The following is a 25,801-nucleotide window of genomic DNA, read 5'->3' as shown; positions in this document are numbered from 1 at the left end:
GCTCTTCTTCTTGTCTGTATATATATGAATTACTACATGTATGTATGTATGTATGTATATATATATATATATATATATATACATATATATACACACAGTATCTCAAAGAAGTGAGTACACCGCTCACATTTTTGTAAATATTTTATTATATCTTTTCATGTGACGACACTAAATAAATGCCACTTTGCTACAATGTAAAGTAGTGAGTGTACAGCTTGTATAACTGTGTAAATTTGCTGTAACTCAAAATAACTCAACACACAGGCATTAATGTCTAAACAGCTGTGAAAATCGTCGACTTGATTGCACAGAACCGAGCTGGACGATGACATCATTGAATTCCATAATGAAATGCCTTAAATTGAAAATTGAGTGTTTAATTTTGTCATTTTACATTATTGACACACTATTTTCCTATTTGATACTGTAAAGTGCTTTGACACAATCTGTATTGTTAAAAGCGCTATATAAATAAAGGTGACTTGACTTGACTAGATAAAACCCTTATTCCTAAACCGGGATCGTGTAGAAGCTTTGAAGCTGATGGGAACCGATCATTTCACCGACAAAGACAAGTTATCAGAAGGTTAATCAGAAATAAATCAATGGAACTAGCAAGATCAAAAAAAAGAAAAAAAGAAAACAAAACATAATAAATGCGGCCATTTGTTTGCATCTTTTGTTGTTATTATTTAAATCCAAAAGATTTACAATAATAAGTGATTAATTAATCATAATGAATTAATATTTCAGGATTGAAAAATAGTCACAGAAATAAAGTGGCATTTACCTTTATTTCACAAAAGAAAGAGAACACATACTTATTCAGTCGTGTCGGTTTCTGTTTATTTGTCGTCACAGTATACATCACATGTAGAAAAAATGATAATTTCTATAATTTTTCCATCAAAAATATGATCTGAGTAGCAGAGGGAGTTCCCAAACAAAAACTATGGAAACAAAAACACTGAAGACACATAAAACAGTTTTCTCTCGAGTGAATCCACATATGGTATTTAAGGTACATTATATCTGAAACTTTCCAAACTGAACATTTAAATATCTTCTTTCCAGTATAAACTTTAATTTGAATTAAACTCTTCTCACTTTAAGAACGTGTGTAAGGCTTCTCTCCAGTGTGAATTTTCATGTGTCTGTTAAGGTGTCCTCTTTGATTGAAACCTTTTCCACACTGTTGGCAGATGAATGGGTTTTCTCTAGTGTGAACTCTCATGTGCCTATTAAGGGTTTCATTTCTGTTAAAACTTTTTCCACACTGTTTGCAGATAAAAGGGTTTTCTCCAGTGTGAATTCTCATGTGGACTTTAAGATGTGCTTTTTGGGTCAAACATTTTCCACACCTTTTACAGGGGAAAGGGCTCTCTCCGGTGTGAGATCTCACGTGCCTTCTAAGGGTTCCTTTCTGAGTGAAACTTAGTCCACACCGTTTGCAGGAGAAAGGCTTCTCTCCAGTGTGAGTTCTCGTGTGCCTGATAAGGGTTTCTTTTCGGTTGAAACTCTTCTCACACTGTTGGCAGGTAAAAGGCTTCTCTCCAGTGTGGATTCTCATGTGGATTTTAAGGTTTCCACTTTGATTAAAACTCCTTTCACACCGAAAGCAGGTGAAATGACTAGTTTTCTGAGCTGTTTTTCTCGAAGTCATCGTTTCTGTCTGTGAGCAACTAAATTTCTTTTCCTCAGTTTTGAAATCATGTTTCTTGTACTGATATTTCTCTTCCACTTCATTTGGTACTTCACTCTCCTCTTTCAGTGTCATCAGATCTAAAGCAAAAAAAAAAAAAAAGACATAAAAATTGACACAACCTGCTTTGGGTGCATGATTTTGGCTACATCTCTCCTCAAGTGCTATTAGATCAGTAGTGTAGTCAGGCCCACACAATTATAATGAAATTAATCTCATAAGAAGTATTATTAGAGAAGCTCATTCCCAGTCAGCAAACAAATTTGGCCCAGATTTGGCATGCATCTGGCACAGCTGGCATTCATCCGGCACTGGCATACAGCATGTGGGCCAAACATGGCCTGGGTTTGGCAGAGATGGTACCGGGTTTAAGACGGCACACAAGACATGGGCCAGATGTCAAATGTAGTATTTGGCCCAGATGTCAAATATAGATATATGGGCCACATAAGTATTGCCGATCTTGACCCACATTTAAAATCCATTTCAAATATTTTTGAGTAAAATGCCAGTTTTCCCATACAGAAAGGTAATATATTCACATAAATGTGAAACTGTTAAATATATTTTGAAAATGCATAACATGAAGCTCATGTTGTGTGTTATTATGTGTTTACTTGTATGCAAAATTATATTCATGCCTCATATGATATTATATAATATATGATATTATATAGTATATTATAGAATAATATATTCTGTTTTATATATATATATTCATATATTCATCTGCCATTCATCCGGCACTGGCATACAGCATGTGGGCCAAACATGGCCCGGGTTTGGCAGAGGTGGTACCGGGTTTAAGACGGCACACAAGACATGGGCCAGATGTCAAATGTAGTATTTGGCCCAGATGTCAAATATAGATATGTGGGCCACATAAGTATTGCCGATCTTGACCCACATTTAAAATCCATTTCAAATATTTTTGTCTAAAATCCCAATGTTTTCCCATACAGAAAGGTAATATATTCACATATATGTGAAACACTGTTAAATATATTGAAATACATTTTGAAAATATATTTTTTAAAATGCGTAACATAAAGCTCATATTGTGTGTTTAATTGTGTTTACATGTGAAATTATATTCATGCCTCATATGATATTATATTGTATGTTATATTATAGAATAGTATATCCTGTTGTTTTATTTATATACAACTGACTTCAAACAATGTTTTGCATTCACTGCTTTAATATTCTCATTCAATTTACAGTTTGATGTAGGCCTACTAAACAATACATGATGAAATTTCAGGACATTTTATTTGACTTTTGTACTATTTATGTAAATGCGTAACGTTGATGTGTTTTAGGCCATGTTGGCCAATCAGAAGCCTGACAAAGTTTCAAGTAGGCTCCGACGTCACAAGCCAAAAACTCTGACCTGGTGCAGCGCTTGCGTGAGGACGAACGGCCAAACCGCACAGAAAAAGCTGCTGTTTTGAAAATAACCGCGTTCCTGTGGACGGCCAATGAGCGCGCGCCTTGAGCATTCAAATCATATTTAAACTGGAACGGAGGAGGTTACCGTGGTAACAGGGCGTCAACTCACTCAGCTGACAAGAAGGGAGAGGCTGTCTCTCTGCTGTTTTCACTGCTTTCAGGTAAGTTTAGTCCCTAAAGTTACACAAATAATACATACAACTGTTCCTGACACTTTCTTACATGTTACTGACACGTTTCTGTTGAATCTTTACTTTACAGGAGTGGTATAGTGTCTTCAAAAAGACCGTTAGCATCACAACCGTTAACTATAGAGGCTAACAATTAGAGGTAAGGTAACTTATACATTTGAGCTCTTATTAATGAACGTTTGAGTTTTTAAGCACCTTTTATGTGTAGATGAGCGGCTTTGATAGTTTTGTAAATGTTTTGCTGATACTTTGTCAATAGATAAATGGAAGTCACTATAAGTTAATTAATTTAACCTAAAAGTCTGCACTGTGGGGTCAATCGGTGACGTCACTTACATGAACTAATGGGCTGAAACTATTTCAAACACATTTTGAACTTTCATTGCAAACAAATATTGATAAATTGTACTGTGATTTCAGGAGCATCAGAAAAAAATACCTAAAGCAGGGGAAGTTACAAGAAAATTTGTAATGAGAGCTGCTGACAGAGATACAGGAAACGGGTGATCTGAGAAATCTTATTAAATAACTTTATATTAATTTTTCACAATATATTTCAACTATATCATCATGCATCTGTAAAACCTAAAAATATGAATTCTGGTATCTTAAGATTTTTTGTATGTTTTGTGTATTATTATTATTATTGAATTTCACCTCTGCTGCAGTTTGTTTATTTCTAATAATCCTGACATTATATACTACATTTTGTTGGCTATGTGACATATTGTTCCTATTCTTCCATGCTGATGGCTGTGCTGCAGAGCTGGAGCGTAGCGGATCTCCTGTGGAAGAACATCTCCAAAGCGCCATGAACCATCTGACTAGTAAGTAAAATCTCAAACATTCAAAAGTTTGTCGAATATTTAAAAATATATATCAAATAAATATCAAATATTTCCCAGACAGCAAGCAGGGTCGGCCCACATCTTGCCCGCATGGATTTCACGCGGGCCAGATGTTGGCCGGATCTGGGCCGACACTATGTTGCTGTCTGGGTTCCTGTATGTCCTACAAGGCCATCTTGTTTAACTCTGCTCTGAGGACACTTCATACACAACAACCTACAGAGGGGTCAATCATAATTCAAAAAAGACACAGATGATAATAAAAAAGTTCTTTGAAATTAAAATTAATAAAGGTAAGACAGAACCAGTACTGTGAACACACCTCACTTCAAACTGTAACGGTCTGTATATTATTTTCTAAACTTTAACTGTAGTGAAATTTTTGTTCAAGCAGACTTTATTGCTCGTGGAAACCTCACGCGAGCCTGAAAGATACTTAAAACTTAAAATATTATTTGCACTCTCGAAGACTGTTCACCAAAGACTAAATTTCAGTCCAGCAGAATTTTCTGCACACTTCACCACCGAGGCCAAAATGAGCATTGTGAACGTAAGAGCCTCACACTACATTGTTTGTTTGAATTGTATTTCAGGGCAGTTTGTGAAGACGGATAACCTGGACAGAAGTCGGTTCCAGATCCAGGCTCCACACCAGACTTCTCACTCACAAGGATTGCTGTCTACTAGATATGTGTACTCTTCAGACTTGGGTTCATACAGATATTATTCAGGGACATGAACACTTGAATATTGCAAAAATAGAGAAACTACCTTATTTAAGAATTTTGTGTTAATTGCGTGAACATTAAACAAATATATATTTATTTTACTGTTTTTTGTTTTGTATTCCAAAGCACCTAAAAGCCAATTCACACTGCCATACACCAACAGGGTGAACACACTGACCAAGCAAAACAAATAAGCATGTTTTTATAGTTTTTGTGAAAGTGTGAACTGACAATGCTGTATGTTAGGTGTGAGATTCATTCAACTTGGTTTGCTGATTAAACATGATTAAATATTTGTTCAGAATATTGTCGTTGTTGTGACTATTCATCTGAGAGGGGTGTGTATCAAGTGGCTTGGTTATGGTTTTGTTGAGGCTGACATGTGGAACCCATCTGGTCCAGCGTATAGGACCAGAACAGGGCCAGCTATGGTCATACAGGACCTCAGATCCCACATAGCAATTTTTCTCTGGCCCAGCTCTGGCCCACACAATCAGCTTTTGCTTGGCCCACATACCACAATGACTTACGGTCCTAGTGTGTACCAGGTCTGGATTCCAGACAAGGGCCACACATGGGCCAGTTATGGGTAATTAACTTGGCTGAGACTTGGGCCAGTTATGGCCCATGTGTGGCCCTTATCTGGAATCCAGACCTGGTACACACTAGGATCTGGGCCAACACTATGTTGCTGTCTGAGCCAGAATAGGGCCAGCTATGGTCATACAGGTATGGTCCCACATAGCAATTTTTCTCTGGCCCACACAATCAGCTTTTGCTTGGCCCATATACCGCAATGAATTACGGTCCTAGTGTGGACCAGGTCTGGATTCCAGACAAGGGCCACACATGGGCCATAACTGGCCCAATTCAGGGCCAGTTATGGGTAATTAACTTGGCTGAGACTTGGGCCAGTTCTGGCCCATGTGTGGCCCTTGTCTGGAATCCAGACTTGGAATACGACTTGGAATACAGACTTGGAATACAACTTGAGAGGCCATTCACGTCCAATTTCCGATTAGTCCAATAGCACGTGAAGGCAGCATTAAAACATCTAAACTAGAGCTCACATCCGCCCTTTAAACACAAGGCTCTCCAGATGTAGGGCTGAATGGGAAAGTAATCAATGGGTCTGTGCTAAAACTAGTGATCAATGCGCAGTTAGCAGAGAAGCATTTCAGCTGCTCACGGTGGACTGTCTGACTTAAAGGGATAGTTCACCCAAAAATCTTTCTTCTGTTGAACATAAAAGAAGATACTTTGAAGAATGTGGGTAACCAAACTGTTTCTGGTCCCCAAAGACTCTGATAGTATTTTTTCTCTACTATGGAAGTTACTGAGGACCAGCAGCTGTTTATAAACCAAGTTAACCACATTCTTCAAAGTATCTTCTTTTGTGTTCAACAGAAGAAAGAACTTTATGCAAGTTTAGAACAAACCTCTGAAAATTATGACAGAATTTTCATTTTTTGGGTGAATCATACCATTAAAGTGACAGACATATCCGTGCTTCTAAATGTATTGTTTTATTAAAATTTGTATAGTCTGTTAATATAATATTCCATATATTATCAGAGCTTGATAGACATAATTTATATATTTTTAGACAGATGAATTAATAGGTTAGAATTAATGTTAGACCCTATTTATTAATTTATCATTTATATTAATCATAAATATATACCTAATAAATGATCATATATGTCACAAAATTTGGCATTTTAAAAAGTTAAAAAAATGCTACATTATGTAGATGTACATAATGGGACAAATAATTACATAATAATGTAGTCCTAATTTAACCCTTTAACGTGTACGATCACACCGGTGTGATTAGAACGTTCAGTGCGTCACGTCATCAACTGCTGAATTCAAATCTGCTTTCTGGCGCGGAGCCAGATCAGACGCGCGAGCGCTTGTAATATTATCACTTATTCAGTGTTTTCAACCATATAATGCTTATTTTAGATTTCAGACATTTAAATACACATAAGTACTAGCAAAGCCATACATTTATAGTTTGTAAAATACACGCTGATGTCTATGGAAGCAGCAATAATGATCCTTACAAATATAATCTGACTACATGTTTTATTGATATCATATACAGATTGTGTAGATAACTTTAAAGTTTACTCTGCTCTTCTCCCAGTTTACTGGAGGCTTACTTTAACGTGTTTCGGGAGGAGAGGATGAATTTAAGTGTTGTAAATCCCACAGCTGGGATTCAGCGCGAACAAACATGGCGGCGCCCATCACCCGGTATAGATCAACTAACACGGTCATTATAAAAGTGTTTAAACAACCAAATACATTTACTTGCACATATTTCAGAATCAGAATATCAGATATTTCATAATATAGCAAGTATGTTTGTGAATATTAATATTTAAAAAAAGGAAAAACGAAATAAAAGCAATCCATGTGTCATACAGCGCTATTAGGGCTGCGGTGTGTCACATGACAAGCATGACGCGTCGCCATGGAAACAATAAGGCTATAAGTTCTAAAATAACGGTCGCCTAAAAAAACTCACGCTGGGGGCTCAGCTAGAATATTTTAAACTCACGTGCGAAAGGGTTAAGCAAATGGGAATAATTTTTGTGTATTTGGTGTAATGCAATGTTTACGCGGTTCGAGATCCAAAAAACACATTATTTTCCACATGCTGTACATTATTGTTGCTCCTCTATGCTCTGCCTTTCTGAAACGCTCGTGGTTCTGAGAAGCGAGGCGTGCTCTGATTGGCCAGCTATCCAGTGCGTTGTGATTGGCCATATACCTCAAGCGTGAGACGGAAATGTTATGCCCCTTACCATGTTGTGTAAGGATAAACCGCATAAACATAACACCATGTCTGCATTTATGTTTGTAGAAACGCCAAACAAGCACTACACTGCTCAAAACTTGCGTTTGAATCGTCAGTATCAAATTCTTTAAATATCGAAATGTACTTAAAGGCTGTGAGTCAGAAGCACCAGAATGTCCTTGCGGCGTTGGAATTGCCCCCCGCGTTGCCAACTTAGCAATTTTGTTGCTAAATTTAGCAACTTTTCAGACTACCCTAGCAACTTTTTCTTCCAAAAGCACCTAGCAACAAATTTAGCAATTTTTTAAAATTTATTTGGCAACTTTTAGCAACTTTTGATAAGTGACTCAGACAATAAAAAGACACACATTTTCCATCCAAATTACACAAAAAGAAAACCAAAGATGCCTAGCAGTACACACATCACGTGGATTGAATTAGCTGCTATTTGCATTTCTTCAATATAATAATAATAATAATAACTGAATAATTTAATAATTGTTCATTTATGATAGGCTACACTTTGTTATAGCTTGTATTTGCGATTGTTGATCAGTTAGTATGCTGTAAGAAAAATGGAAAATATAGGCTGCTAGTAATTTTCCAGGACGTTATCCATTATCCATTGTAACCCTGTAACCCAAAAACACAATGCCTAATTTAAAATGCAGGTAAAAACCAATACGTAAAATTCTTTCATATTAACAGTAGATTGTGCCCTATTTTTACAGCCTTTTCTTGGAGTGTAGCATACTAACTACTAATACACTGCTTAAAGCATAATTGAGTGTTATATTACTAGTTTACTAGCTGTTAAAAAAACAAAAAACAAACTTAAATTGTAATCATTCAAAAATGTGTAAGTGTTCAATAATTCAATGTTTTTTAAAATAGTTATTTATATTTGAATATTATATTATGCATATTGTTTTACAAACAAATCTAAATTAACATATATAAAATATATATTTTTGCTGAGATTTGATGATGTGACACAATTTTGCGCCGTGATTACGCAATGACATCATCGCGCAATGACATCACACCATCATTTAGCAACTTCTAGCAACAAATTTACCTTCCTTTAGCAACTTTCTCTGAAAATTAGTTGGCAACACTGATTGCCCCACTTTATAGTGTTCACAGCCATTCAGTGTTCACATTGTAGGCTACTCTCTCCCAGGATCAAGAAACTGTCCTCCATAAAATGCGCTGCACATACTCTAATATTTGCGTTGTACTGTTCTGGAACAGTGTTGTAAATATAACCACTGATTTCTAGTTGTGTACTCATTTGGAAGGCCAGACAAAGTAGTTTCGCTTTCACAACGAAACACACAGCGTCTCCAGGACATGGCGGCGGCAACAACAATACTAATAAAGTTACGCCTTCTTTCATTGCGTATACATTTGGGCGGTGTTATGCAAAACAAGGTAGACATGTGGGGGCGTATTTGAATGAGCCGTTTTAGGAGGGCGTGGCAGAGTCTTACAGAATATCTCTTTGGGTTTGAGACTTTAATCTTTGCAACTTTACAGATCTTATATATGCACAAACAGCTTGTAACACTCCAAATTTTCTTTAAGCCCCAAGTTTCCGAGTTGGAGACGGCGTGTCGGTGAAAAAATGTGTCAGATGAAATTTACGCAGCCAAAGACTATAGCATGAATAAAATTATTATTTTTTTGTAAAAACTGTTACATACACAAAATATTTTATTTTTTATATATTATTATTAATTGTATAATTACCGTAGAATATATAATGATTTTGGTGAGCTTATTAGGTATGTTTACCCTAAAGCTTTTGAACATTTGTAGACCGAGTTCAGCTTTGAGAATGAAAACCAACCTGTTTGTTCCTCAGCATCTTCTTGTTTCAGACTGAATACTTCTTCAATCTTTATATCTTCACTCTCCTCTTTAAGAAATGCCATCTTTATAATAGTGATCTCAGCTGCTTCACCAGGAGTTTTTCTCTGTGTTTGGACAATCTGTCATGTTTAAGATGAGAATAAATTACCAGAAAGAAAAATAAACTCAAACTAAATCTCTAGGTGAGTTCAGCAGTAAGTGCACTGGTTAAGGAGGATGATAACACTGCCCAAAATAAGTATAAAGATCACATATTATTCATAAAGTTAATATTGAGGTATTTTTTGGTTTATATTTGATTGTAATTAATTGTAGACTAAATACACGTTAATGAATTCGTTTGCAGTTGGTCTGTCGCACGTTTGTGTTGTTCTCGTTGCATTTACACTGTTTTGAGCAGCAGATGTCATGAGCGGGCGCTGATTTTGGCGCTTCAAATCAGTGAATCATTTTGCGAAACCGGCTCAATTGACTCGTTTAAAAAAAGCTCCGTTTCTCACATCACTACTTACCAGTGACCGAATGTGTGATACAGACAAGAAAATGTAAAATTATTCACAATACAGGGAGCAAAATGATGCGCACCATTTATGTTACTCCTCTGCTGATCACTTTACTCAAGCAAAATAACGTTCATTAACGTTAGATAAAGCGTGTTACATGAAATAGTGATAGAGTCATTTTACATCGCTTGTAAAAACGAGTCCATACGGGTTGCAATGATTTAAACACTTTAAATGCTTAAAAACAAACCTTTCAGTCGATTCACAACAGCTGCAGGAGCGCGGCACCGTCTTATGACCTCTCACCATCACACCAAAATAAAAGTCTTGTTCACAAGCTAAAACGACGATTCGTGTGTTTCAGTAGTATTAACTCTGATTTATGAATTCACACATTTTAACTAATACACCACATTTGTCTTGTGTGTGAGTGAGAGATTAACAAACAACAACAACAAAAATAGGACACAAATAGGAATTTGGAGGAACTCAGATATTTAAATGCTGTCCAGTGATGTACTGAAAATATTGAGAAATACTGAAGAAAAAAAGTACAAGATTTTGTCTAAAAGGCAAAACTGTAACGTTTGGTTGCAGATTATACCAGCTATGCAAATAGTGACAAATAGAGGAGTTAAAAATGTGCATGAAAAATGTTTGAATTAATAATTAAAGCATTAAAGTTCATACATGTGTGTTGTTGACAAACAGGATATAACATTGTAAGCTGGTATTCTTGAATGAATCGTTCTTTTGAGCCAGTTCCCAGGAAGTAACCGGTCGAGCCGGTTCACAAAATTTAACTTTAATTCTGGGTTGATGGCACAGGACGCACAGCAGATGTAGCCAACTCAAAAAGAACTGAATGAGCTGATTGTGACTACAGTTATTAAATTACATTTTATTAAAACCTGCAAAAACCTTTCTGTCAAGAGATGTAGCCTGCTAAAAAAAAAAACAATAGAAGCCCAATAGAAACCATCACAGAAATTCCAATGGTTTCCATTAAAATACCATTATAAACCATTCGCTTTTTCCAGTAAAACCATTACAAAATTCCTTTTTGTAGTGCGTTTTGGGCATTTTTCCAATAGGATTTAACATCCCACCAACAGAATCCATCACATACCAGTAGACACCATTATAGTTTCCATTAAAACCAATACAATTCCCATTATAACCATTAAAACCATTACATTTTCTGTTGTGTTTTGGGCAGGGTTCTGTTGTTTTTTTCAGCAGGGGAAATACATTTTTACTATAGTTTATTGTGGAAGCACATTACATTTTAAGCAAAATCAAGGGGTTTATAAGATGGTTTATTCTTTCTTTATACTTCAGACATGTAGGACATATCCGCATTTGTGTATCAATGTCTGTAACGCGCAAAACTTTTAGGAATCTTATCCAAGTTGTAGGCTAGTCAATATTGGTCGTATCTGACTTAAAGGATCTGCAAATGAAACTGTGGCCACAAATTATTAACTTAAGTGATCAGCAATATGCGTTCAAATAAATAACTTTTTATTTGAATGTTTCATTGTGTTGACACATTATTTTATTTGAATGTTTTATTGATACAACATGGCACTGAGTTGTTAATAAAGAAATATGTAGTGTCATCATTGTTTGATGACGGCTTTTTGAACCAGTTCAATGAGCCAAACTGTCGCGATTTTTTTTTTTACAGTACAGGTATGATAGATAGACCAAATGTGTGATTGTTCGTCAAAGTTTGTGGATAATGTATGTGCTATCTGAGCTCCCTAGCAGCTGTTGTTGCTTGTAGTCTTTCACTGTTTTCATTGAAGTGCATGTGTAATGATTCTGCTCTTCCTTCCTCGGTCTGTGTTGTTAGTTTGTCATTTGTACGATCACCCGTGATCTGATGGACATTTACTGTATGACAGATTTCAAAGAAATAATGTACACGTATGTTCATCATAAACAAGTACCAGATATTGGTCCAATGCCAAAAGAGAATGCCACACTCTTTGGTGCAAACCTGAGGATCTTACTCGCAAAAGACTCCAGTCCTGAGGTCTCAAAGTCACTATTTACATTCTCCAAATCTTTCAGAATCTTAGGTGCCAAGATGACCTGAGTGAGCTTTTCACATGCTGTAATGCCTAATCTTAACATGAAAAATAAAATATATTGATAAAACACTAGTATAAAGATTACTCCAAAATAGTAAGTAAACTGCACTAAAAGTCAAAGGTTTTCATTATTTGGTGTAAGCCACTGCCTTGCTTGGTCACCAACAAGAGATGGATGCAGGCATCTTGGGAATTTCCCATCATGCTTATGGATATCATGTAAATTGTAAAAAAGGGATTTCCATTTTGTAACTATTTTCTTTCCTAAGGATGACAAGGCACCGCACGAGTAAGGGTGATAAAGAATGAATTTTTTCCAGCAACCAAAAATTTGATTGACTGTATTTTCCAAATCTCATTTATCTATGGGTATTCCTTGAATTTAAACTAACAGATAAGACTTTTGTCATGTACCATTCATCAAAGGTGTGAAAAATGCTTGATCTACTCTCTCCGAGGAACCTCATCACTCCAGAATGCCTATCTGTGACAATCTTTCACATGGTCACTTCTCTCTGCTCTAGCTGTCTTTGGCTTCTTTCAAATCCATCCTAATCATTAATTAACTGTAGTAAAGCAATGTTTATTGGGTAATGTAGCTCGTTATGTGCCTCTCTTCTAGGTTTTGAGGTTTGAATTAAAAAAGCTATAAGAAAGCTATGCAAAGGTTAACACTGATCATACATATGTTATGGGTCTCGTGGCGGGCGGAACACGTAGACAGATTACTAAAAATATGTGTGGTGTGGAACCTGAGTTATCAGGAGAAACAAAAAAGAAAAGCAATTCTAGGTGTTAGCTTGAACAAGAGATCAATTGGCAGATGTGGATGTTGCCCATACAGCAAGTAAAAGTTTGAAGCTGCACCCGAAATCACATACTACTAGGTACTACATTTGAATTTGAACATACTTCCCAACCGTTAAAAAAGTATGTTCTATATAGTATGAATGTGGGTAGTATGCATAGAATTCAGACATACTACATCCGCCATGTTTATGCTGTCACGTGACGTGTCTTCACAACCGTGTGAAAATTTAAAGAGCCCGCACTACTGCACGAACATCAACATTTCACGTAATTCTTACCGCTTTCATCTGTGTTTTAACGTTGATTGGATCAACAGATCAGAGGAGGCATTGGTCAGCTGCTCACAGATCACGCCTTCGTCGACATCTTGTAAAATATTTATCAAATAAGGCAAGTATAATCACTTATTTAGCTAGCAGCTAGCAAGTTCTACCTCCGAATAACAAGTCATGTCTACATACACATTTACAGACTGATCCCTGCAACCTACGGCCGCCTGAATACTGCTGTGCCAATTCTTCGATTGTATTTCGAAGATGGATCTGAGCTTCGTCCCAACCTCCGGCTTTCACAACAGTCCATCACGTCCCTCATCACTGCTTTGAGGTCAGATTCTGACCATGGCTGAGAAAAAGATATTGAGGTGCTGGTGTTTCTCTACTGGCTGGCCCATGTAGCATCGTACAGGCTGGTGTCACTGGTGACATCCCAAAGTCCACGGTGCATGACATTGTGCACAGAATCGGCAGGGCAGTCATCGGTATTTTGAGGAGGCTAATCGCTTTCCCGACCGCAGTGGGGGCAGGTTTTGCCCAGCTGGCTAGGTCTCCAGTTTTCTGCATGGTAGCTGGTGCAATTGACGGATGCCACATCTGGATCAAACCACCAGCAAGTGATGCCCCATGCTATTTTAACAGAAACCTGTTTCACTCTGTTCAGCTGCAGGCCATCACTGACCACAAGGGGAAGTTCCTCGATATCTGTGTTGGATATCCCGGGTCTGTGCACGATGCCAGGGTGCTGAAGAACAGCCCTGTTTACACTGGAAGCCTGTATCCACCTGCAGGAAAATGCATCCTCGGAGATGGTGGGTATCCCTGTTTGAGTGCGCCCATCTTCCTCATCACACCATACAGAGAACCTGTACAGGCTCGCTTCAATGCCAAGCATGCTCGTGCACGTAACATTGTTGAGAGAGCCTTTGGGATGCTGAAGACACACTGGTGCTCCATCTTCTTCAAGGCTCTGGAAGTGAGTCCTGCCTTTGTGCCAGATGTTATTGCATGCTGTGCAGTGCTCCTCTGTCTTCAGAACGGGGACATTGTTGATCCAGAGGTTGTGGAGGATCCTGCCGATGACCCACCTGAACCCCAAAACACAGAAGCCAGCGCAGGAGAGGATGTGCGGAACAGTTCTTGTTCTCAGATTGACATTGTTTAAGCTTGTCTATGTTAGCTGGTTAATATGTAAATAGTTAGGTGTGCGGGTGGGCACAGCCCACAGGGAGTTGCGATGCGAAAAGTGCAGTAGTTAGGAGGGATGTTTTTTCAGGGTTTCTGCAGGTTTTATGGAGGTAAATTTAAGAAAATTTTAAAGAAAGTTTAATGAATGCAACTCAATATGTTCTCTAAATGTAAATTTATACGGAGCAGACATAGCAACACTTAAAGTTTACAAAACTTCAAAAAAAAAAAAATAATAATAATAATAATAATAATAATAATAATAATTGTACTGATCTCCATTACTTTAATTTTACAAAGAAATACCTCAAAGTATGAATAATGCTCCCAAACACAAGAATATGGAAATAACTTTTATTGTTCTATCTGATCACATTGTAAAAAGTGATGTTCTTGGTTAGCATTTCTCGTCTTGTTTTCCAGTGCAAATGTCTACTGATCCATAAATCAAGAAAAATATTGATATAAGCAAAATTATGATATAAGAAGTTTTGTTTTCTGTGAAATTGAACAAAATGAAGTTTATGATTAAAACAAGAACAAATACCGACCTGTGGGCTCATAAAAATCAACTTAATTTAAATGGAAAAGTAATTTTTATAACCCATTGACAGATATTATTCTTGTTTTAAGCATAAACAAGACAACTTCTTCATTTTGCATCTCAAATAAATATCTTGATTTAATATTTATATTCAGTATTGTATTGGGAAAACAAATTTTTGGCAGTGCATGAACATTTACTGCCTTAATGAATTTAAGACTTTCTGACTATCTGTTCGAAATTCTAACTACATATCACAAATATTACTTGTGGGTTATATTTATATTTATTTGAGCTTAATTTTACAAATTACTTTATTTCTGGGGTAATAAAGTGAAGCCCTATAAGTGAGATGAGTGAGATTGGTAGATGATATTACTACATGTTAACCTTAAGAAACCTGAACGCTGTCTGTGAAAGTTACCTATCTGAAGATGCTGAAGTTCATTTTCCTGGCACCATTATAAAAATGTTTTAAGAAATTTACAATTTGGTGTTGGTTTAAACTCTATTATACTATTTGATGCAAAAGATGATTTTTGCCTTAAACTTTGTGCTCTTATTCATGTAGAAGTTATATTAGAAACAAAAATAAAATAAATAAATTTTGTAACATTTTACAGCCGATTCACAAAATCATCTCATGGATTTACATTGTTTAAACTTTCAATAAGTCAGTCGTTTACTTCGATTATGTTAAACAAGTGCAATTTAACACTTGAAAAGATGCGCGTCGCTGCCTTCTGCCATTTTCGAATATGACGCCTCCTCTCCTGCTGCCTCATGGGATAGTAAAGTGTCCATCGTATGCCTACTACAGAATTTGGGCGGAAGTAGTACTACTGCCTACTGTTTTTCGAATACTATGAATTTGGACATAATACTCGCCTCGCATACTTTATAGTAGGAAAGTACGCGATTTCGGACGCAGCTTGAGTAACCTGTTGATTCATGTCGCGTACAAGCATGAACAATTTGCGTTAAATCTTCCCTCCATCTTTCTTTTTCCTTTTCTTCAAGTGTTCTCAGCATCTGTAGTAATGTTCTATTGAACCTTTCAACAGGGCTGCTTTGTGGATGATACAGAGAAGTACGGCTCGCTCCAGAAAGCTGCTGCAAAATCTTAAAAGAGTTTGTTTTCGAATTCTCATCCTTGGTCATGGTGCAATCTGGCTGGAAATTCAAATCGAGGAATAAAGTCATTGAAAAAAATTCAGCTACTGTCTTTCCTGGTTGCATAAGTTTGAGCAAACCTTGTAAAATGATCTACGATTACAAGAATGTACTCGTACCCTCCTCTGTTGTGTTCCAGGTGTAAGTAATCAATAGATACAAGCTCAAAGGGTGAACTGGTGGTTATGCGGCCCATTGGAGCTCTTGTGTGTACGGCTGGCTTTTTCTGTTTTATACATGGACATTGTCGTGTAAAGTTTCAATGTTTCTTTTCATGAACGGCCAATAGAACCTCTCTGGCAAGGCTAAGAACTCTTTCTATGCCAACATGGCCCATGTTGTCATTGCTTGTGAACAATTTGTTTATACTGGTTAGGCAGAATGAATCGACATCTTTGCTCTGTTTTATGAAATTGGAGTCCTCCTTATGTGCAGCTTTATCCATTCATGCATAAGCTTTTTGACAGCTCCTCTAGCTCCTCTTCTTGTATCACTGGTAAGTACAGCATTAGATTCGATAATCGATAATCTCTGCAATATCTCAATCTTTTCTTTGTGTTTCCCTCAATTCATCAGGATTTATCTCTTCCAGGAAACCACATTCAGGTAAATCTTTCTGTGACAGGTTGAGAACTGCAAGCCAGGCTACATCTTGTTGCTCAGCAGCTCTGCTGCCTTCCCAGGTTGCCTTGACAGTTTCACTGGACAGTTCTTCGGTGCACTCTGTCATATACTGATCTATATTTTGTGTGAATCTAGATAGAGTGTCAGTGTCAACATTCACCTTCCCAGGTCGATCCTTGATATACTCTGCAGTGGAATGAGAATGTCTTTTCCCAGGTATGCATTTGATGTATTTTGTTTGCTTATCGGCTGTGGATGTAGTACGAGTCGCTATCTGTGTTTTATTTCAGTTAATGTTTTGCGTGAGGGTAGCAGCTGTTGTGTATATTATATAATATAGTCTGAGAGTCGAAATATTCAGATATACTCCTGCAGCTGTTGGGTAAGTGGGTGTTTGTTTTCCTAGTCTGTTTAATAGATTATTTTTGCGTTAATCGTTTTCCTTTTTTTCGGTGTAGATCACAGGGTGGATATTGATCGTTCTACATCGACTTTCATTGCATTTCGGTGTGTCGTTGTGTGGTTGGAACCATGCCAAAAGAGTCTTGTCCTTTTGTGTGAATGTTCGCCTCTAAAAGCTTGCGTGTTTGTCTATTTTGTGTTGCATTTATTTACGTTAAAGTAGTCTTCGTTAAAATGGTTGATTCTTGATTTTCTTTGTTTTTCTCAGTGCTGTCTAATGCTGCATTCACCGTAATTCCGAGATGACAACACGTGTGACGTTCACGGACTGGGGATTATCCGTTTCTTTAGCGACAGTCAACAAAATGAACTCGCGACTGCGTCAAAATGTTACTGGCAGCTGTAAAACATATAACATTACATTTGTATGCTACTGCTACATATTGCAGAACGCAGAAACCGTGTCAGGTAAAAAAATAAGTACAAACCATTTGTTTGTTGTTATTATTAATGACAGCGATAAATATTGCTAACCTAAACAAACAACAACAAAATAATAACAGTATGAACGAACACTTACATAATGTTTTTTTATTATAGTATCTACATATGTATCTATTTTCCTCTTTTTTAGAGCAGTGATAGCTTTGTTTGAAAGCTCCGCCATTTTTCACTGGTTCCGTGTGAGGTGCAGTGGTCACGTGGTACAACTCCCAGTTCACAAGTTGTAATTACGAGTTCTACGAGGACGTGAACGCTTTTTACAAGTTGGTATCTCGTAATTACGGTTATTACGATATGGCATGAACTCACCTTAATTTCAGTTGTTTTGAATTCTTTCCTTTGTTTATCTCTTATTTTAGTAAAATAATTAACATTTTGCATATTCTGAAAGGGGGATGTAAACTTTTGACCTCAACTGTACTTATAGTTAGTAGAATGTCTAAAGTGGACTATCAAAATAAAGTGTAACCGTTTATTTTGTATTTGCTATATTGTAATTGAGTCCATGTGTTAATTTTATTTGTTATATGCTTTTTTTTTTTTGTATTATCTTGAATTACTTAATTTGATTAAATTTATTTTTCATTGTTGTTGTAGGGGTTTTTGTGGGGGGTTTTTTCTTGATTTGCTAATATTGTGCAACCTTTTGCAAGTCTGTCTTAGAACTGATGTGTTATATTATCAAACTATTGCAACTTTTATATTGTTTTAATATTGTCCTATTAAAGGATTTTGTATTTTTTGAGTGACATCTGTGTCTCCAGATCTCGCTTGCCACTGGGTTGGGAACTTGTGCAAAGTCTCATGGGTTAAATCTTTGGGTGAGATTCCCAAGGTGGCGTACTCAGGCATTAATTGTATGTGTCCCTGGATACATCAGCACTACTGACTTCAACACTGGCTGATTCAACGGTTTGGTTCATCTCTACAATTTTTACAATCGGCTGTATGCTTCCAAGTGCTGTTTGTCGAGGCAAGGTGATATCATATCTGGTGTAATTTCCTACTGGAACTTGTACTATTGGCCTTTTTGTCCTGCAGATTTCCAACAGGCCATCACCCAAATCAAGATGATCCAGCTTCGGGTTCTCTTGATTAAATTCAAACAGAAGAAATGAGTCTGACAGGTCAAAATCGACTTGGATCGCCAAGTCAGGATTTCTATTGCCATGTAAGTTCACAGTCACTTTATCTCAACCATCAAAGGGCAGAGTTTCCCCATTGACAGCCAGCACATTCAGAGATTTGAAGTCGAAGTATGTTTTCTTCCAACTGTGGTCGAGAATACTGACTTGAGCACCCATGTCAAGTTACTTCCAACTAATTCTGCCACTTTGTTTTGTCCTGAATTCACGTTTCTAAGTGTGTGAAGACAGGCTGCACCATTTACACTCACGTCCTGGGCATCGCTATCCACTGACTTTGCTTCATCAAGGTTGGCTGCTCTCTTTCGATAGTTTGGTAAGTCCTTCTTTTACATTTGATCCTATTACAGCATCCAAAAGCTTTATGTCCCTCTTCTCCACAAATGAAACAATTACTGCCTCTGCTGTTGCCCTGCTCTACACATTTGTAACATGCATACAGTCTTCCTCTTCTTGTAGGGGTGCAATGTTTTGAAACATGTGGCCAGGATCCAGCATTTGAAGAACAGTAACATATGTGTCCAGTTAGCTTGATTTATTTCAAGGACTTGAACACTTAGTTCTATAATGGTTTTCATTTTGCTTTTCTTCTGAGGTCTTGAGCTCTGTTCATCTCCATCTGACTTATACTATAGTATCTAGTAACGCTTGTGTCGGTAACAGGGTTTACAAACATACCAAAACATGAGGTATAAAAATAGTCATAAAATAATAAATTACATAGCCTGAGATGGCACAATACAATTTCTTGTAATTTTAAGGTATCTCCATTTCTTAGATGTTTAAAAATATGTTGATTTAAACTGCATCTGATATAGCATTCATTCTTCAGCTCATTTTCACATGGTAACTTTCTGCTAGTTCTTCAGTATTTATTATTTGTATAAATAAGCACCTATCAAAGATTTATGCTCCTTGTACACTCTTATCATGGTGCACTTAGGTTCATAACCAATTGTAATTGAGCTGTACAATAGTTTGTTGGTCTTCATTAGCAACACCCAGAATTAAGCAATGGTACCTGCTAATATAAATCAATTTTGGGACTACTGAAATCATATCTTTGTTGTCTCATTAATCAGAAAATTGTTTAGCCTAAAGGGAATCAATTATTATATTTATTTATAGGGAATTTTGACAGATCACTGTTTTACGACTGATCAAATGAATTGTCCGGCAATCAATCAAACAGGCCGCAACCATCAACTCTGAAATGGATATTAATATCCAAAGTATAGTGAAAATACTATTTATTAGCACAATAACAATATCAGCAGTTTAAGACATTAACTTGTAAGCACAAAACACAGGACACGACTTTAAATACCAAGAGAATCTTACTGAACAATTCTAAAACTAATCTGTAAACTAATCTAACACAAACACTCACACAGGCTATGAAACTATATTCAATGTACCAGTTCAGCTAGAGTATGGACGTATTACTTGTGTTTCTTGTGTTGGTTATTCCCTACTGTGGAGTTTTCAAAGGTTTTCCAAGTTTGTTTATTTGTGGGTGGTTTGTTGACGTCTGGAGTGATGTTTTTGGAAGGCCAGTCAGGATGGGCGTTGGCTGAATGATGGATGTGGAGTCTCGTGGGCTGGTTGAAGTTTGAGGCAGGCAAAGACAAAGTTGGAGACATGGTTTTGTGGCAAAACTTAGCTTAAAAAATTAGATAATAAACAGAAAAGTAATTAAGTAGAAGAAAGAAAAGAGTGTGGCAAGACTAGATGGCTTATTTCTTCATGTTGGTAGATGGCTGGCAAGCAAGCAAGCCAAAAAAGTCCAAAAGTGTCCAAAAAGTAAAAAAAAAAAAAAAAAAAAACATTGACCAGTTAAACATTAGCTGCGTTTCCATTACCCTTCTGATGCGAAAAAATCCAATCCAAGTCAGACGGCTGAGTTAAAAGTATGCAAATTTATTTTAAAGTTTCAAGAATAATAACTGTCAAACATAACTCGAAAATGAAACATGAAATTTTAATAATCATATGCAAAATGGCATATGCACCTGTTAGTATAGTTTAGTAAAAATCACTCAGATTGCAAACTCAATCTTGAATTAATAACAAGGATTAATAATGAATAATATCTTCTTAAAAATACCACCTCTAATTTAAAAAGGAATAAAATCCTAATAAAAGAGCAAACCAATCTGCAATGAATAAAAACCTTCATAAAAGTTAAAGATCGCGCCCCAAGTTCCGAAGAGTGAAGCCTGAAGTCTCGAAGGAGAAGAAAAGGAGAGAAAAGTGCGCAGTAAAGGAGGGGTGCACGGACATTATATACCCTTACCAAAGTCTAAATATGACAATTAACATAAAGCTAACGCCAACCATAAAAGGCAAAATCTATCATAGTCCAAAGTCTAACTGCTGACTCAAATATACATATGAGCGGTTTCATATCCTCTTTCTATTGTTAATTGCCTACTTGTGGTTAGACAGAAATATCAGCTTGGCTTCAGTTCCAGACAGTGGTTAATAAAAAGCATAAAGGTTTTCTGTAAAGACCATCTTACAGAGCCAAAACTCTACCCTTCTTAAAAACATACATATATGGTTACAGGTGGATGGAAAACATAGAATATGCATAAAGTCTCACTACTTTGGTTATGCAGAACTGAAATCGTACGCATAAGCACATAACATATTTGAATATGTCAAACACACATATTTTAAAGATAAAAATCATATACATAATCAAAAACCATATTGTATACGTCATTTTTCCTTATCCAACACACCACCTTCATATTGCACAAATTGAAAATATGCCCAATTTTGAAAAAACTCCCTTATTTTGTAAAAAAGTTGACACTCGTACGATTTTTTTTTTTTTTTTTTTAGGCAATTCAAAAAAGGAATTTTGGCAAAACTGCAATGGAAAGTTTTTTTTTTTTTCCACATTTACAGGTCACCTGGCATACTTAAGTAACATGATAATTATTTAATGTACTATAACCTCCAAGAAACACCTCATATGTTGCCGCTCTCAAGTATAAGGGCCTTTTTCCTTGCCATTAATTCTTGGATAATTTAGACTGCACATCTCTGCGGTGCATTAAGGCTCCAACATCGCCACCAGAGCTGATCACAGCCACCCTAGTCAATGGCTGTGATATACATAAACCTGCCAACATCAATGACTTATCACGAGAGAAAAAAATAATAATAATTTTGTCGCAAAATATCGGTTCATTTTGTTTTTGTCAACATTTATAAAATATTGCAAAAGTTTTCCACAGATCTGTAATGGAAATGCAGCTATAGAGCTCTGGACGTCACGTGACCCACTTCTCTTTACACCACCATACTGGCAGGCAAGAACAGCCGGGAGCGAATATGAAATGAATGGCGCCAGCACAAGTTTCAAGGCAACAGAGTTCACTGCGCACTTTAATTCAAAAGACATAGACCTATACATAGCAAAACTTAATAGATTAAACATAACAGATCCCTATAATGCCCCCGGGGTGCTTTTAATGTGTATCAATAAATGAACGGATAGATTTCCTGACCTGCAGTATCCTGATATCTACAACTACCTCATCAACTTTCCCTCCTAACGTTACTCTGGAGACTCTTTAAAAGCCTACAAAAGCCTGGAGGGTTTCAAATGGATGCAATAATTTTAATTCTAAATAATTCAGGAGTCTGCCGGCTAAAACCATAGACTGTAAAAATGTTGTCACTGGAAGGTTGTCAACTGTGTTGTTAGCTAACGTAATCAATCCTAGCTGTCCTTGCAGGTAGCCAGCATAACCAGTGTTGGGGAAAGTTACTTTTAAAAGTAATGCATTACAATTTTGCGTTACTCCCTGAAAAAGTAACTAATTACGTTACTTGGTTACTTTTTATGGAAAGTAATGCCTTTTTAAATCTGGGCATGGCTTGCTGCTTTGTTTTTAATATAAAAAATTCTAATGTAAAAGCTCTTTTGCACCATAAGTGAAATGAATTCACCTCAGGCTAAAAGAAAATTGCATTCATGCAAGAGAAGATCACTCTTCAGCTATAAAAAAATAAAGCACAAATGTTAGTTTATCTAAAGTAATTTCTGCTTATTAGTATGGTTGAATTGCATCATCAAAGGTCAGCAGCAAAGACACTGGTTAATAAAACGGGATTAAATACATAAAGGATATTCGTATTATTTAACCTATTTAATTATTGCAGGTTTGCGTCATATTCTGAGTTTGCTTTTCACTGTTTTTATTAGTTTTGAGGAATACTGAATCTGTTTTTGTGAGTGAGATGAATTAATGCATGTTCACATTTAGTCTAGAACTACAGTAACATCATGTTTACTCCCAATTTGCCGACAGGAGACTTGTCAGTCAATAAATGGGGGGAAAAGTAACTGGAGTTACTTATTTGAAAAAAGTAACTCAGATATTTCCTTAGAAATTCAAAAGTAATGCGTTACTTAAAAAGTAACTTGCGTTACTTGTAATGCATTACCCCCAACACTGAGCATAACTATATCACAGTGAGTACAGTATACAATGTCAATGATAAATGTCATAAAATCTTACCCGTTTAATCCCAAATGTTGTGTGTGTTAGCACGTTTTATTGCAGTGAACCATTTCAGTCGTCTATTGGGATCCTTAGGAATACGATAAAATGATTTCCCCTTTGCTTTATGGGACAATCGCATGTGTGTATATAGGAAAATACATATTTTCAATTAAAGATAACTTGTAGATTTAACATGGGCTGCTTTTGGTGCTCAATACTTTTTTTATTGGTTATATTTGTGTGTTTTACGAATAAGATAAGCTACAAGGTTAAGAAGCTTACTTAAATGCAAAATGTTTTTTTCTCTATTTTGCAATAGTGAAAGACGGCTTCCCTTATTGATCACTTCTCGCCTAGATTACATGTTTTCTTGCGCGGCTGGATGTTGGACTCGTGAAAAATAATCACGTTGTTTGTATTTGCGAAAATAGAAATTTACTTTAGTCAAAACACGGACGGGATAGGCATTAGCGCGAGCGCCACTTGCTGTGAAGCGGGAGCGACCAGCCGGCAGAGGATTCAGCAGCCTTACTTGAACAGTTATGTTTAGGATTTTCTGAGAAACTGGCCAAAGGAGGTCACGTACGGGACACATACAGTACATTAAGCCCAATATACGGGACGACCCGGCTAATACGGGGCGATTGGCAACCCTAGCTTTCCCCTGCATGTTCTGGCATCCTGGCACACAGCAGATGTCCACCATGTTGAAATGGTGTAAGGTTTGTAAGATCTAAGTAGTCTGGTTTTAAATAATTGTTCTACAACTGTCGATACCAATGCTACGGCCGCTCTAGCGCTCTCCTGGTTGCCTGCCAAAATGTCAGAGTTTAGATTGCGTGATGTCAACCTCCGGAGCTCTATTGTCAGGGTTCAGGGTGTAACCACATTCTCCTCCCCATACATAAATCAACATGTTCTTTATTTTCCCGCACTTGCAAAGTATAATTCAGTCATGATTTATCAATTATGATTCACACACATACCAAACACACTTAACGCTTACATGCACGGATGTTTCACCAATCATTATTACATTTATTAATGTATTTAGCTATGTATCCAACATGGATAGATCTCACTGCTGAAATAGCATAAGCCTCTCCTGACAATTACAACATAATAAAATAAAGCATATTTCGTTACCTTTTGAAAATTAGAAGGGTTTAATTTGAGCAGATGGTTTCACCATCACCATCATCGTCAACGTATTTCCCCAATACATTCAGCATTTGGCTCATATTTGTTCTCTCAACAATATTCTCAGAACTATCATTTTCAAAATCAATATTTACTATTTACAATGTTTAGGAATACTAAGAAAGTTGAATACTAAAAAAATTAAGGAGTGAGAGGGAAGCAATTGACGTCCCGGGTCGCCAAAGACTTGAGGTATGCTTTTAAGTGTTAAACCTTTAAACTATTCAGTAGTTATTCATAATGGTATTAATGACCTTGGATTAAACATAATTGTTGAACATATGGATTATAGACGTGATATGGAGTAATGTAGTGGAAGGATGTTTGGTCTTCTTAGCATCATTTTGGAATGATCTTATGAATTTTACATATGTAAAGCCAGTCTCTGTGCCATTCTGAGAGGAATTCAGTCCGGTTAGGAAACGGTCGAAAGTTCTTGAGAGGGAGTCTGAGTCTGGGTGAGGTAAACCAGAGACTTTCCTTGTGAGAGTCATGATGTGCTGTTTTGTTTTTCGACCATTTGTCTTGGTTAACTGCCTAAAATTGACAATGTAAGAGGGTTTTTTTCATGTCTGGGACAAAGATCCTTTGTTTTAGAGCTGTGAGGACTTAGGAGCTAGTTGTGGCATCTAATGACAGAATCTCTGAATTTACATGTTGACTCTGGGGCCTCCTGTGGAATTTCACTCGACTGTTTCAGGTCAGTTTCAATTCTGATCATGCTATCACTAGCTGGGTTTCCATCACCCTGTTTTAATGCGCATTTTGAAGTATCGCATGAGAATTTTGAATAAAAATCCCTTAATTCGCAAAAAAAAATTTACGCTCGCTTGAGGTGGTTTTTGCCTTGTGTGAAAAAGGGTTAATGCGAATAATGGGAGATGGAAATGCATTTTGCAAATAAATTCCTCCAAGCGCATCAAACAAGTCATGTGACTTTGTGCTATGAGACGGGATAACTTGACTAGCAGCGGACTGATGTCATTCCACAGCATCTGAAATGTTGTTATGGTCGATCTGAAATGCCTGAGCAAAGTCTGTCATCAAAGTATTTCTGTATAATTGTCTTACACGACTGTGTTCCCAAACAGCAGCATTCACCTCCGAAAGCAATGACAGCATTTATTGTGTTTCGTCTGCTCGCTCTGAGGCGCAATTAATTGTTCGTATATGGAAATTATTATATTCAGTAGCTTATCCTTGTTT

General features: G+C 36.7%; 1 protein-coding gene and 1 long non-coding RNA gene across 4 annotated transcripts; one reads left to right on the top strand and one right to left on the bottom strand.

Annotated features, from left to right (window-relative positions):
- Window positions 1–399: 399 nt before the first annotated feature.
- On the bottom strand, window positions 400–11,323 carry LOC131537232 (gastrula zinc finger protein XlCGF49.1-like). Of its 2 annotated transcripts, XM_058770545.1 has the most exons (3): window positions 10,359–11,323; window positions 9,583–9,724; window positions 402–1,782 (listed from the first exon to the last, which is right to left on the bottom strand). In XM_058770545.1, the coding sequence occupies exons 2-3, from the start codon at window positions 9,665–9,667 to the stop codon at window positions 1,109–1,111; spliced, it is 759 nt and encodes a 252-aa protein (XP_058626528.1). In that variant the 5' UTR covers window positions 9,668–9,724; window positions 10,359–11,323; the 3' UTR covers window positions 402–1,108. The 2 variants fall into 2 exon arrangements, with proteins under 2 accessions (XP_058626529.1, XP_058626528.1); XM_058770546.1 differs by lacking the exon at window positions 9,583–9,724 and having other exon boundaries at window positions 400–1,782; window positions 10,359–11,322.
- Window positions 1,803–5,418, top strand: LOC131537268 (uncharacterized). 2 transcript variants are annotated; one of them, XR_009270229.1, is made up of 4 exons: window positions 1,803–3,484; window positions 3,766–3,848; window positions 4,110–4,172; window positions 4,787–5,418. It is a non-coding gene; the product is annotated as an uncharacterized LOC131537268 (long non-coding RNA). The 2 variants fall into 2 exon arrangements; XR_009270228.1 differs by having other exon boundaries at window positions 3,766–4,172.
- Window positions 11,324–25,801: the final 14,478 nt, after the last annotated feature.

Source organism: Onychostoma macrolepis, chromosome 03, assembly GCF_012432095.1.
Source record: "Onychostoma macrolepis isolate SWU-2019 chromosome 03, ASM1243209v1, whole genome shotgun sequence".
In the NCBI taxonomy this organism is placed as follows: Eukaryota; Metazoa; Chordata; class Actinopteri; order Cypriniformes; family Cyprinidae; genus Onychostoma; species Onychostoma macrolepis.
This window is presented reverse-complemented; position numbering and strand designations above follow the sequence as displayed.

Excerpts from the sequence above, each read along its gene's own strand:
- LOC131537232 (XM_058770545.1), bottom strand. The coding sequence starts at position 9,667 with ATGGCATTTCTTAAAGAGGAGAGTGAAGATATAAAGATTGAAGAAGTA. Across the intron at positions 1,783-9,582 it reads AGATGCTGAGGAACAAACAG|ATCTGATGACACTGAAAGAG; the intron begins GTTGGTTTTCAT and ends TTTTTGCTTTAG.